Here is a 15203-nt window from a genome sequence, read left to right on the forward strand (position 1 = left end):
AAAGGTAGACCCAACCTGCCCTGTCCCCGCAGAGAGCCTCCTCTGATGTTTTCCTGTTTTTCTCGCAGGCTCCTGGCCCGGACGGCCTCTCGTCTCCGAAGGACCCCTGCGCCCAGGGACCATGGCGCACCCCAGACTCTGGAGCTGCCAAGGCGCTGCCTGGTGATCCGGCCGCGGCGGCGCCAGGGGGGCGCGGGCGGGGATCCCGGGGGGCCGTCCATGCCCCGGATGCGGCCGCGCCCCCTCCCCCTCCAGCCGGGCGCCTCCACAGCTGGGCGGCGTTCAGGGCCGCAGGCCTGTCCGGGTGCCCCGTCGGGGGCGGCGCCCCGGCGGCCGCGCTAAGGCCACCATGTGACGCGGCGCCGCTCCGTCCTGCCACCAAGCGGCGACGCCCTGGTACCTCCCGTCCATGCTCCTGGGCCCGGGCCCCTCGCAGGCCAAGCATGAGACCGCGGCCCGACGGTCGGGGCCTCCGGGTGGGAGCGGCGCTGTCGCCCGCGATGCTGCTGCTGCTGCTGCTGATGCCGCCGCCGCCGCCGGGACCCCTGTGGGCGGCGGGCACGCCTGCGCCCTCGGCGTCCGGGGCTGCGCAGAACGGCGCGCCGGGCGCGGGCCGCGTCAAGCGCGGCTGGGTGTGGAACCAGTTCTTCGTGGTGGAAGAGTACACGGGCACCGAGCCACTGTACGTGGGCAAGGTAAAGTGGGACCCCGCGCCCGGGACCCCGGAGACGCCCGCTGGTAGACGCAAGGGACCCCAGTTCCCCTCCCCCCCCTAAATCCCAGTCCCTGCTGCCTTCTCCCAGCTGCGCCTGGTCAGGAGCAGACAATAGGGTCATCACTCTGCTCCCATGCCTACTCCGCATCCTTCTCTAGTCCCTCTTCCTTTTGCATCTTAGAGCAGAGAGTACTAGTAGGGAGGGAAACCCGGTCCATCTTGTAGCCAGATGCATCTAGAATGGAGAAACGAGTTTGCAAATCTGATCATGTCACACACAAACTGTCCCCACTGTGTTTAAAATTCTTCAGTAGCTTCCCATGCACTTGAGGTCAAATCCAGATTCCCTCCCGCTGCTTTGCCAAGATCCGACTCCTCCTCCAGCCTCATCTGCTGCCACTCTCGCTCTGAGTTTTCGACCACAACACCCTTCTGATGCCCTTCTGATGGCCCCTCCGATGCTCCCACAGGCTCCTGCCAGCCCCGTCCCCCCTTATCTAAATTGTTTGCCTCCCTCAACTGCTCTGTCCTGCTCCGTTCTACTACTTCTGCTGCTTACTTTATCTCACACTCAGGCTTCTGCTCAAATGCCACTTCCTCAAAGAAGCTGCCCCTGACCACACTAGGCTGGGACAGACCCCTTTGCATGTGGCCATCCCTCCCTGTTATGTGCCCTCCTAGGTCCTGGTATCTTTCCTTCATAACACTTAACTATGCGTGTGTTTGTTTGATTATGCAATTAGTGCATGTCTTTCCTATTAGATTGTGTGTTTTGCTCACCATAAAATCCCTAGTGCCTAGCACAGACATTGCTCACAAACTGTTCATTGAATGAATGAATGAATGAATGAAAGCTTCTTTCTCAAACTCTCTGAGTAAATGTTGCTTAACGTGGCGGAAGATCTGTGCCCTAAGCGTATAAGGAGCTGAGAAGGACTTCTGTTCATCCATTTAATCCCTGAGCCCCTCATGGGTGCAATGCTGGAGAGGCAGAGACAAGTGAGATCCAGCCTTTGCCATTTGGGGGCTCCCCAGAGTGGCAAAGACACCCTGGTACATAAAAAGCTTCACACGTCAGCACCTGGCACTGAGTAGGCATTTAATAAGTGGTTATGTGTTGGATGGCTTCATGGAAGTGTTTTCTAAATGCCTGAGCTGGGTTTTGATGTATGCATAGGAGTTTGGGCTGATGGGGAAGAGGGCATAGCCTATCAAAAGACATGGAGACCTGACGGAACCTGGCTTTTTCAGACTTGTCTGCAGTTGAGATGTTGAGGTGGAGGTTGTTTATAGGGCAGGAAAAGCAGCGCAGTGCCCAGGGACAGTTCTCTGGCTTCTGCCGAGGCCAGTCAGCTTTCCAGGAAGTTTTGGTCAGCAGAGGTGAGGGGGGACCAACTGTGGAATTTCCTGTGTGCTTAAATGAGTCTGAGAATTGGGAGGCTGACCAAGCTGCTCAGTTCAAGGCTCATGGCTCAGGACCCTCGACAAGGAGGAGAGGAAAGTTTGATGTAAACCTTGTGGGTTTGTCTTGCAGGAAACCCAGATTCTCACTGGTCTAGATACAGTCACCCCTGGTCCTTAGCTACTCTCCCCTCCATACATGTGGCTGAAGTTGATCCCCACAACAGAGCAAAGTGCAGATTTGACAGAGCACAGAGAGGTTCATGTCTCTGCTCAAGGTCACCCAGCAAACTAGTGGCAGAGCCTAGGACTCCTGACTCCCAGCCAGGGCGGTGAGATGGTGGGGCTAGTAGAATGGGGTGAGGGGAGGGGGAAGGAGGAACCAGTGCCAGCTGGGCAATAGCTAATGGTGAGGTAGCTAGGGATGCAGACTTTGGAGCCAGACACGCCTGAGCTCGAGGCCCGGTTCTGCCAACGAACCCATGAACCGTATTACCTGAAACAAGTTACTTCACCTCTCTGGACCTCAGTCTCTTCGTCTGTAAAAGTGGGGCTAGGGGAGCCCACTTCCAAGGGCTGTTGAAAGGATTACAGAAGAAAACTGAGCGCAGAAAGGGTTCGGCCTGTGGCCTGGTTGTTTGTTTACTGTTGTTTTCTCATTATTCCCACGTGAAGCACTTAACCCTTAAACTGCAAGGTAGAAATCATTCCCTTTTGTGGGCAAGGAACTCGAGGCGCAGAGAGGGCAGGCAGACAGTGGGCAAGTGGCTTAGCCAGGATTGGAAGCTGTGTTCTGATTTTCCAAACATCTCCAAGATCTCCAGGCCTGGGAGAGAGATTTTGGTCCAGGAAACCCCAGAAAGTCAGGGAAGGACTCTGACACATCTCCCTGAATGTCAGCTGTGGTGGTCTCAGGCACCTCAGCCCGCTTGTCTACCCGGAAGCTGGGGCTCTGAGAAGGCTTCCTCAGCCGCTCACCTCCTGAAAAGATGAGAGAAACCAGCCGCTGATTCACCACTTCCAACCTGCATCCACCTAGCCATTATCATCATGAGTCAAACGCCACCCCTATTGCCTTGAACCACAGTCTGTCGGCAATGGGGGGACCCTAGTAAGTCCCTGCCTTAGAAGATGGGGAAGCTGAGGCTAGAGGCACAGAACATCATGCCAAGGCCAGTTAGCTTTCCAGAGAGTTTTGATTAACAGAGATGGGGTGAGACCAGCACGGTGGTAGAACCAACCCCAAGGGACAAGGCTCTCCTGACACCGGGTCTGGGCCCAGTGCAATTTTTTTTTTTAATTTTTATTGGAGTATAGTTGATTTACAATGTTGTACAGCTATACAGCAAAGTGAGTCAGTTATACATATACATATATCTACTCTTTTTTAGATTCTTTTCCCATATAGATCATTACAGATTATTGAGTAGAGTTTCCTGTGCTGTACAGTACCATCCTGTATTAAGCATCTTCTATGAGCCAAGCACTGTGCCCAGCCCTGGAGGTCTTCTCCTCACAGCGGCCTCGCGCAGCATCCCCACTGCTGTCATGACTACGTTATCTTCCCCCTCCATCATCTTCACCCAGAGCCCCTCCTTGCTTACTCTCAAGGCCACCTCCAGAAAAGCACTCCACGCAGGAAGGAGAGAGAAGTTTCCATCTCTTTGCAAACATGTGCCCAAAGCACCCTTTCTTGTGAAAGATGGTATGGTGTGTGGTTCAGGGGGGCCAACCGGAGCCACACTGCCAGGGCTCAAATCCCAGCTCTGCTGCTGATTCCCTCTCCGACCTTGGCACATTATTTAACCTCTCTGTGCCTTAGTTTCTTTATCTGCTGAGTGAGGCTATACCTGGCACCTCCTCAAAGAGTTGCAGTGAGGATTCAATGGGTTAGCATATGTCAGGAACCTGGAGAGCACCTGGTATGGGCTCAGTAAGTATTAGCTTTTATTATGATGGGTCTCACCTGTTATTTCCACCACCTAGAATATGCATAGATATTATGAACCCCTGCCCCCAATTCCGAAAGCCTTCTGGGCAACCTGATGTCCTAGTTTCTCACCACAAAGTAGGGGGACGTGGTTGCCAGCCCACCCCTCGCTCTAGGAACATGAGCTCGGCCTTTTAAAAAACCACCTGTCCCCTTTCCAGCCAAGTCCCACATTTGTTCAAGTGGTCGTGTGCATGCATGCACACACACACTCATACCATGCTCTCTCTCGCTCTTCAGGGAAAAAGGACTTCTCCACGGTTTCAGTTAATTCACTGCTTCCCGGTCCCCCGCCCCAGGGAGCCATAGGGAGCATCTGTCCTTGCCCAATTCCAAAGGTAGCTTAGCAACAGCACCATCAGCCGAGCGAACCCCGGGCACCCAACGGTAACCTGTTGTACAACTGCCTCCTCCATCACTCACCGCCAGGCTCCTGTCGGCACCTGCAGGAACCACTGGCCCCCGTGGTTGTCACCAGGGCCCCACACCAACAGCTCCCTCTGCTGTCCTGCCCCCCCTACTCCCCACCCCCGGCAGCCTGGCTCACCTCTTCCCCTCACCTTCTTACAACACCCACCCTCAAAGCAACCTACCAACATTTCCATACAATCTGGGTACTTGGACTAATCCCTTTTCCGAACTGTAATTTCCCCTGAGGCTTCTGTCAGCTGGATGTGGATTTTGTAGGATTTTTAATTTCTTTTTTTTTTTTAAAGAGAGAATTATGGGGTCAGCACTTATGACCAACTCCTGTGGGCGGTGAGATCTATTTTAGATATACGGCAGGATTAAGGTGAGGAGGAGAGCAGATTTAATTAAGTTGCTAATATTTAAAGGAAATTGATGAACTCCTGGTTTAGGAGTAGCACAGGCGTGAACAAACCCCTCGTTCCAGGGGAGGCTTTTTATTTCACTTGCTTTCCGTTTAAATCCTGGACTCGTTTTATTTGTGTAGCCGCACTGTCCGTTTAATTGTCTTTAATAAGGAAAACGTACCTCTGCTCGCGTTTAATTTTGATTTAATTAGGAGGAAGTAATTAATGGCCTCGTAAATCCCATTTTCAGCCCCCCAGGATGAGAAGCCATCACTCTGATGTTTTTCATGTTGTTTATGATCCAGGGCTGGGGCTTAGGGAGGGGGAATTCCCTCAGGGGCTGTCTACACTCGATGCAGATAAAAGAACCCAAGATGTGGAGCCAGACAGGCCTCCGGCTGCCTCTTGTTAGCTGTGTGGCTTTAAGTATGATATGGGCCCTCTCTGAGCCTCAGCTTGCCAATCTGTACAATGGGGAGAGGATAATCTCTGAGTCACAAGATCATTATGAGCTATCAAGGAGGTAACAGTAGGGGGTCTAGAAGTGTGCCCAGTGGCAGACCTTCCTAGTCTAGCTCATGTGCACCTGGGATTTAACAGAGTGACTGGATCCTCAGAAATCCCAGCAGACAGTTGGAGAATTCTAATGACAGTTGTATATTTCATTATTCACGTATTCAATGTTTGGTGCTATGGCCTATCCTGGGGACCAGGGAGCAATAAACAGCCATATGCTTGATCCTCAGGGAGCTCACCGTCTCACACACACACACACTCACACACACACACACACACTCACACTCATCTGTCCCACTCCCCCTGTATTTTCTCTGCATGCATTGTCAGGACAACTAGTGTGTGCCAGGCGTGGGGAGTTCAGACAAAGACAAATCAAAGTTAGTCCCTGCTCCTGAGCCCCATGACAACTGAGGAGACAGATTGCAACACGAGGGTGTTACAGGGGAGTGTGGAGCGGAGGGGAGTGTGCATGGGACAGGGGTACAGAGCAGCGGGAGGGCAAATGGGAAGGCATCTGGGAGGGCTGCCTGAAGGAGGAAACAAGCTGAGTTTAAAGGACAAGAAGATATTGCATGATGGCCCCTGTGTCTCCAGTGGGTCAGGATTTGAGCCTATGGTTCTTGTGTCAGAAGATGGGGGAATGAACTAGGTGACCCTCAATCTCTTCTGAGACCAGGTGCCAGGAAAGGAGAGAAAACTCATCTTCACTGAGCACTTACTGTGTGCCAGGAGCTCCCACATATTATCTGATGAATCTTTGGACTCTATGGGGAAGCATTATCAGCTTCATTTATAGATGAGAAAACTGAGGCTCAGAGGAGGGTAGCCTCTTGCTCAGGGCCAGGCAACAAGTGTGTGACAAAGCTGACATTGGCACCCGGCCACTCCTGAATACAAGGCCCATCACCTCTCCTGATTTGTGTCGTGAAGCCCTTTTCCAAATGATGAAATAGAGGCTCAGATTGAAAAGGCCGCCAATAACCATGGCCTGAGGGTACAGGGTGGTACAGGCCTCTCCCCCAGCCGTGAAGCTCAGTGAATGCCCTGTAGCCTACTCCATCTTCCTTTCTCCTGCTTCTTTAGCCAGAAACGTTGTAAGTGGACTAACCAGGTTCCAAAGGCTGCAGAAGGACTAACCTGCGCTTTGGAATCAAACAGAACTAAGCCCATCTCGGTCTGCTCACCTGGAAAATGGGGAGATATTTACGTATGCCACAAAATTAAATTAGATTTCTGCAGAGGCCTGCAATCCGGCACATAGTAGGCGTTCGGTAAATAAGAGCACCGTCCTCCAGCCTCAGAGCTGAGATTCTTGAGAAATACCCTCCTGGAGTAGAACCACAGGCACTTCTTCTCCACTCCAGAGCCAGGACCCAGGCAGGTGGGGCGAGCAGCCCCAACCCAGCCCAAAGCCGCAGCTCTGAGCTCTTAGCTTCTCCGCAGGCCGACCAGCCCTGTTCGGACTCTGCAGTCCCCAGAGAGTAGCCACTGCACCCCACCGTGAGCTCTGTGTCATGCTTCACAGAAGAACATCAGTGACATGACTACTGGGTTCCACTCCCTCCTCCCCCATTCTCAATGGTAGGTGATCCCTGGCCAGGGTCTGAGATAAAATGTCAAGGGCAGCAGGGACATGATAGAGACAGAAAGGGAAGGAGACAGCCACTTACAGAGTGTGTAGGTCATTACCAACACGCTCACGTTTCATCTTCACCACACCTGTGCGAGGTAGGACTTGATCTGATTTCTCAGGTGGAAAAACAGACCCAGAGGGGTAAAATTAACAAGCCATGCAGGTTGATCACAACATTAGCGAGCCATGGGATCCGGAGATTGGCTTCCTGCACTTAGCTGGGTGACAAAGCAAATGACCTCCCCTCCCTGTGCCTCAGTTTCCTCATCTGAGAAATGGGAATAGTAATAATGTTTCATAGGGCGCTGATGAAGACTAATAAGATTACAGGGGTTAAGCATTCCCCCAAATGGTATCTATTGTACCACACTCCTTGGGAATGTTTACTGATTAAATAAAAGCCCACAACAGGTCTGATTGGGAAGTGGGTGGAGGCACCCTAAAAGGGAACACGTTTGCCCTCTCCTGTCCCCAGCTCCCCTGGGCAAAGGTGGAGGAAGAGCATAAACAGCAAACAGGAGAGACAGGTCTCCTCATCCCCAGCACTGCCGATGATTCAGGGCTGATGTCTTGAGATAATTTTATTGGGGGTATTAAACTGAGTTATGAGGTTTTTACAATCCAGCCACTTATGAGAAATCTATTAACAGTAACTGGACAGGAAGAAGGCTTCACAGTGGAGCCCAGGATGGGCATTAATTGGGGCAATCTATAACAGGACAGGGACCCGGAAAGGTTCCACCCAACGCCTCCATTTACTCCCTGCAATTTCTGCTGAGAATCAGCAGACTCGCCAAAAAGAGAGAGATGCCCATTAATCGACTAATGAAATATGAAAATGTTTATGGGCCATTCAATCTTCCAAATGGCACTTCTATAATCCACCTTTCAGACACAAAGTTCCACCAGCAGAATTTATACTCAGCTCCTCCTGCATGGCAGGGGGTGGGCTTTCATCCCTCTTCATGGTGACTTCATTGGCACCTGTTATCCTGCTGAGTGGGCTGGGGTACATGCCGTCCTGGCCCGTAAAGAGCCTTAGGGATTTTCTTGTTCACGCCCCATCTTTGTGGAAGCTTAGAGAGGAGCAGGGACCTGCCCAAGGTCACCAGCTTCATTGGATGCATTTTCCTCTGCTCAGAGCTGCCTTAGAGATTTGGACGTTGAAGGGTAAGGACTTGGGTGTTTCTATTTGGGAGAACAGTCCTTCTGCTGGTTCCTTGCCCAGGAGATCTTAGTGCAGTGAAAACAGCCTGGGTTCTGCAGCTGAACAGTGCCTGGATTAAATCCCAGTTATATATAGCTAACATTTAGTAATAACATAATAATAACGATAGCTACCATTTATGGGACACTTATTATGTCACAGGCAGGGCTGATTTTCAGCTAGTACAAACTGGTATAGTTGTGCCGGTTGTTAAAATAGTGAAAAAGCTCCCTACCTGTGGTAAATAGTCTTGTTTCCTCTCCCTTGCCTCAGCTTCCTCAGCCCCTCTGACCTCTCTGTGATCCAGCATCCAAAGGGTTCCCATCTGAACCAGCAGGGGCCCTGCTGCAGTACCACTCCATGGGCAGTGCCTCTGCCGGGCTGGCCGTTACATATTGTGTCACCTGGTGCCAGGCAGGTGCTAAGGGCTTTATGTGGACTTTATACTCAATTAGCCCTCCAGTACCTCTAGAAGGAGGTGCTATTATGACCCACACGTTAGAGAGGAGGCAGCTGAGGCCCAGAGAGGTACAGTGACTTGTGCAAGGACTCAGGGAGGTGATGCTGGAGCTGAGGCTGGACCAGGCTGCCTCTTCTGCCGCCCTGGGCTCCTCCCAGGAGGCTTGAGGGTGGAGTGAGAAAGCCCAGGCTGTGGACCAGGCTGGTTCCTCCAGCAGTCTGACCTTGAGCAAATCATCCTATTTCTCTAATCCTCAGTGGGAAAGTGAAAAAAAAAAAAATCTGCAAAGTGAAGATAGCAAAACCTACTCTAGTAGGGACTTTTTAAAAAATATTTATTTTATTTGTTTTTATTTATTTAATGTTTTAGGCCGTGTCGGGTCTTAGTTGCAGTATGCGGGATCTTTCGTTGCGGCACGTGGGCTCTTCGTTGCAGCGTGCGGGCTTCTCTCTAGCTGTGGCACGCGGGTTCCAGAGTGCGTGGGCTCTGTAGTTAGCGGCCCGCGGGCTCTCTTGTTGAGGCGCGCAAGCTCAGTAGCTGTGGCGCGGGCTTAACTGCCCCGCAGCATGTGGGAACCTAGTTCCCCCACCAGGGATCCAACCCGCATCCCTTGCATTGGAAGGCAGATTCTTTACCACTGGACCACCAGGGAAGTCCCCTAGTAGGGATTTTTATTTTTTTAAAGAACTCTGAACCAGATAAGTATGTAAATTGCTTAGTACACTGCCTGGCACATAGTAGGTGCTCCTCCAATTTGCATCCCCTTTCCCCCTCTGTCCCTGCACTCCCTGTCCCCAGCATGTGCCAAGCCCTGAGGCTGGCTCTCCAGGTATCAGATGAGTAAGAAAATACCTCTAGGGGCTCAGAGACTAGGGATCCTGGACCTATAACTCAGAGTGAGGTCATGGACAGCAGCTTGGAAATTTGTTAGGAATGCAAATTCTGAGGCCCCACCCCAGACCTCCTGGGTCAGAATCTGCTTTTTACCAGGATCTTCGGGTGATTTGCATGCACATTAAGATTTGAGAAGCATGGCTACAGCAATCCTACAGGCTGAACATGATAATGATGACTTGCTGTATTGCAAAGATCCTGGAGGGGAATGGTGGGGCTGGAGGTAGGGGCAGGGAGGGAATCCATAAACGCTTTTGGGAAGAGGTGGCGTCTGAACTGAGCCTCGCAGGATGAGTAGACTTTCAGTAGACAGAGAAATAAGGACAGGGCGCTCGAAGAAGCAGCAGAGAGCTGTGGAGGTGGTTCTGATTTCTTTGTAAGGGCGATAGGGAGCCATGGAAGAGTTGCAGGCGGGGGAGGATGTGTTCAGATCTGCCCCTGAGGCTGACAGCTCTGGCTGCAGAGGGGAAGGGAGATGACAGGGGCAGGGCTGGAGCAGGAAAAGCCACGGCGGGCTAGTGAAACACTCCAGACCAGACAGGGAGGCCTGGGACTGGGATGACGAGTGACTTCCCCAGCCTCAGTGTCTTCACTGAAGAATGGGTATGTCAAAGAAGAGATGTGCTTAGGCACAGGCCCCCAGTGGGACTTGGGCAGGGGGAGCGCCAAGAGGAGCTCCCACCCCAGCCTCCACCCTGCCTTCCTCCCTGCCTCCCCAGATCCACTCGGACTCAGATGAGGGTGACGGGGCCATCAAGTACACCATCTCAGGCGAGGGCGCTGGCACCATCTTCCTGATCGATGAGCTGACGGGCGACATCCACGCCATGGAGCGCCTGGACCGGGAGCAGAAAACCTTCTACACGCTGCGGGCTCAAGCTCGGGACCGTGCCACCAACCGCCTGCTGGAGCCTGAGTCGGAGTTCATCATCAAGGTGCAGGACATCAACGACAGCGAGCCCCGCTTCCTGCACGGCCCCTACATTGGCAGCGTGGCCGAGCTCTCACCCACAGGTGGGTTGCCGGCTCTGAGGGGCGCGGGGAGCCGGGGAACGGGGGAAGGAGAGCTGCCAGGTTGTGAGGAGGAGCCTGCTGCGGGGAGGGGCAGGGGAGACGGGGTATAGGTGTGAGCCCAGGTGCCCACACGGACTCAGACACAGTCCCGGGCAGTCGCAGCTGCACTTCTGGACAGAGACACACACGTGATCTCAGGCACATACACGGGCACAGTCCGTGTGTGGACATGGACCTACGTGCAGACACAGAGACGTACTGGGGCATGCTTATACACCCACTCACAATCACACAGGCCAAGACCCACTTACAAGCTCGGCTGTCCACCTGTACACAGCCCGGCTCAGGCACGGCCCCATGCATGGACAGCATCGGGACAGTCACACACACAGGCATGGCTGTCCACCTGGACACGGCCCTTCCCCAGACTTCAACTCACCCAGACACAGCACAGCCCTTGGCCGCAACTCCCACACAAATGCAGGCACAAACGAACATGGGCACACCTACAACCTAAATCAACCAGAGTGGGCATAGTTGAAACAAGACCCCACCACACAACCAGACATGCCCTCACACTAGACACAGCTACATGCAACGTCACCCAGGAAACAGCCCCTCACATGGATGCAGCTTATGCACAGACACCTACCTAGACACAGGCAAAAGCCACAGCCAGACATTTTTACCGTCCTGGGGTCGGGCTTCACCAGAGCGTAGCTGCAGACAGGCATGGGCACAGCCAGACGTGACAACCTCTAGACAGCTTCCTCCATGGCCCACAGGAAGCCCCAGTACACCAAGACCCAGCCACCTGGGGACACAGGCTCACAGAGGTGGCCGAGCCCCCGGACACAGATTCAGCCGCCTCTACCCAGGTGTGGCTGCAAACACCAGGGGCACTGCACACACACAGTTGTAATAGAAAAGGCAGGACACACACCGAAACACACATCTGCAAGAAGCCTTCAGACCCAGCCATCCTCAGAAACACATCTGCACAGCAGTGGGACACTGAAAGGAAAGGTTGGACGATCTGCCTTCTCCCACCGTAGGGCCCACAGGTAGTGGAATGACCATCAGGGCCCCACCTAGCCGAAGGCTCCTGGTAGAAGCTGGAGTCATGGTGTGAGGGGCAAGCCAGTAGCTGCCACCTTCCCCACCGCGTTAGGCTAAGTCACCTGCAAGCCAGACTGGACAGGGAGCAGTGGCCCTAGGTCCTAGAACATGTCCTGTCGCTGACATACTGTGGCCAAGGGCCTGGCACTGCCTCTCACTTGGCCTTCCAGCTCTGCAGCTACATGTCAGAGGCTGGGGGAATTTGGGTTTTTGGGGAAGAGTGCAGTCAGCCCTGGCTTCCCCAGATTGGACCAGATCTGGCAGATTGGTGGGTAGTGAGCGGGCAGCCGGTGACGGAAGAGAAGGGAGTGGACCGGAGAAAATGGTGAGCACCAAGGAATGGTGAGAGAACAGGGAATGGCGAGGGTGTGAATGTGGGTGTGGGCTGGCATTCACACATGCACAGTGCACGCGTGCCTGGTGCGCATATGCATCTCACACGTGCACAGGTGTGCCCCTGCACGGCCATTAAGGCCCGTGTGTGCATGTGACGGGCTATGTGTCTGTTGAACGGATTCATTCATTCATTGAACAAATATGCACAGGCACTGGGGACACAGTGAGGAGAAGGTAGACCAGCCTCCCTGCTCTCTCACAGAGGGGACATTCTGGCCGAGGAAGACAGGCAGGAAACAGGTTAACAGATCATGGGTCTGGGAAGATGACACTGAAGCAAAGACTTGAAAGAAGTGAGGGCATGGGCCCTAGGGAACAGCATTCCAGGCAGTGGGAACAGTACATGCAAAGTCCCAAGGTTGAATTCCCTCTGAGGGGAAGCAGAAAAGTGACCAGATCATGCAGCCACGTGGTCATGGTCAGGGTTTTGCCTTTTAAGCTCAGCAAGCTGGGAAGTCAGTGGAGGGGCTTGTTCAGAGGAGTGACATGATGTGACTTAATTTTAACAGGATCCTGTGGCTGTTCCATGAAGATTAGATGGGAAGGTGGGGTAAGGGCAGAAGCAGATCGCCCATTGAGAAGGATATTGCAGTTACCTAGGCAGGAAGTGATGGTGGCTTGGAACAAGGTGGTACCAGTAAGGGTAGTGAAAAGAGGTCAACTTCTGGATATATTTCAAAAGTAGAGCTGAGGGCTTCCCTGGTGGCGCAGTGGTTGAGAGTCCACCTGCCGATGCAGAGGACACGGGTTCGTGCCCCGGTCCGGGAAGATCCCACATGCCACAGAGTGGCTGGGCCCGTGAGCCATGGCCGCTGAGCCTGTGCGTCTGGAGCCTGTGCTCCACAACGGGAGAGGCCACAACAGTGAGAGGCCTGCGTACTGCAAAAAAAAAAAAAAAAAAAAAAAAAAAAGTAGAGCTGAAAGCATTTGCTAATAGATTGGATGTGGGGTGTGAGAGAAAGAAAATTCAAGGATGACTATCGAGATTTTGACCTGGGCAATTAAATAGATGGAATCTCCATTTACTGAGATGGGAGAAACAGTGGGAGGAACAGATTTTGGGGGGACGGAGGGCAATCAGGAGTTTGGTTTCAGACCTGTAAGTTGGAAGTATTTATTAGAAAGCCAAGGAGAGATCTTGGAAAAGGCAGTTCAGTATACAGGTTCAGCAGCAAGGTCTGAGCTAGAGAGATAAATTTGGAGGTTGTCCATGGCAAAGACCCAGGGAGTACTTAGAACTCAATTTTGCAAGTGGGGAAACTGAGGCTCAGAGCAGGAGTGATGGGTCCAAGGTCACACAGCAAGTGAGAAGTAGCTTATAAACCCCTGACTTCCCAGGTCCAGCAGCCCTCACTCCTGGACTCAAACTCTGGCCGAAGGAGACGTGGCCGTCTCTCTCTTCACCCAAAACTGAACTGCATGTTTCTGCATGGAAAAGGCCAGAAAGATGACGAGAGAGATAAGGCTGGAGAAGGAAGCTGGAATCATATGCGAAGGGCTTGAGGGAAGCACATAGCCTGGGAAAGGCTTAAGCAAGGAAGTAACGTGGGCAGACTTGCATTTTAGAAATCCCCCTCTGCTGTGGGGTGGAGAGTGGATGGGGATGAGGGGTCCAGAAGGAGGTGCAGCCCCATATGCGCCATGTCGGCTTGCCCATCACCACTTCACTCTCAGTTCAACTCTGAGTGGTGGCAGGACTGATGTCAACATCCCCATTGAACAGATGGGAACACCAAGGCTCAGAGAGAGGAGAAGATGTACCCACAGTCACATAGCAAGTCAATGACTGAGCAAGTTGGGCTTGGCTCCCAGGCTGTTGGAGCAGCAAGGTTCTTGTGTCACTCGTGGGGCAAGTGAGATCGAGAAAAGGGCAAGGACTCCTTCAAGGTCACCCAGAGAGTGGGAGGCAGCGCCATCCCCCAGCTTCATGAGCACGGCCCCAAGGAGCCCCAGCCTTGCCTCACCTTCCTCTCCCGGTCCACTGACTCTGACATTCCACTCAGGAAAAAGTGGGGACTTAACTAGGACAAGCCAGGGGAACCCAGGAGGGGGAAGAGGAAGCAGAAATTAAATTAGTTTGTTTCGTTTGAGCAACTTTTTGAAGGGGAAGCAAATCCGACACCCGGGCGCTTACAGAGACTCCAGGCGGCTTTGAAAATCAGTCACAATTACTGAGCCTCCTGATCTGGGCTGAGCGGGGCGGGGCCGACAAGCAGCACCAGGGTCTGGGCGGCTTCGGAGATCAGAAGGAGCAGGGACGCAGCCTGGAACATGAAAGGCAGCAGCGCTCACCAATTAAACCACTCACAGCTTAAAAGGGAAGGGAGGTGTGCCGGGGGCCTCCAAGGAGCCATGCTTCTGAGGAGGGGCACGCCAGCCATGCTGAGCCTAATGCGGTGAAGCGGGCCGTGCATCTGACCGCCGGGAGGCCTGGCTCCCTGCGTGACCTTGGGAAAGTCCCTGCCCCTCTCTGGGCCCCAAATTCCCTTTTGAGCACGGAGGGGGCTCATTCATGCCCAGATGTTTACTGAGTGCCTACTCTGTGCCAGGCACTGTTCCAGGCATTGGGGATTCTTAGAAAGCCTACATCTAGAGCAAGGAGAGAGACAGGAAAGAAAGAAACAAGTCAACATATAAATGCACCCTGTGGTGTATGTGCTGTGAAGAATAAGGGAATTGGGAGTTATATTGGGGGAGTGCTATTTTAGAGGGGTCAGGGAAAGCCTTTCTTTTTTATAAGAGAACACTTAAACAAAGATCTGAAGGAACCAAGGGAATGGACAAAGGAGCTATGTGAAACAATGGTTTTCAAAGTTTATTGTGCATCCAAGTTACCTGGAGGACTTGTTAAAACACAGATGGCTCCCCTCTCCGCCCCAGGGTTTCTGATTCAGTAGGTCTGGGCTATTAGAAATGTTTGCTTTTTTTTTTTGCGGTACGCGGGCCTCTCACTGTTGTGGCCTCTCCTGTTGCGGAGCGCAGGCTCCGGACGCGCAGGCCCAGCCGCTCCGCAGCATGTGGGATCTTCCCGGAGCAGGGC

The 15203-nt window shown here is 53.0% G+C and overlaps 1 protein-coding gene across 2 annotated transcripts in view; it reads left to right on the forward strand.

The window, feature by feature from the left end:
• The first annotated feature begins 443 nt into the window (after window positions 1-443).
• Window positions 444-15203, forward strand: part of CDH22 (cadherin 22) — a 71272-nt gene continuing 56512 nt past the window's right edge. For both annotated transcript variants that reach the window (XM_060078270.1, XM_060078271.1), the window contains exons 1-2: window positions 444-695; window positions 10354-10648. In XM_060078270.1, coding sequence (XP_059934253.1) covers window positions 444-695; window positions 10354-10648 — 547 coding nt within the window. The remainder of the gene's footprint in view (window positions 696-10353; window positions 10649-15203) is intronic.

This window comes from Mesoplodon densirostris, chromosome 16 (assembly GCF_025265405.1).
Source record: "Mesoplodon densirostris isolate mMesDen1 chromosome 16, mMesDen1 primary haplotype, whole genome shotgun sequence".
NCBI lineage: Eukaryota > Metazoa > Chordata > Mammalia > Artiodactyla > Ziphiidae > Mesoplodon > Mesoplodon densirostris.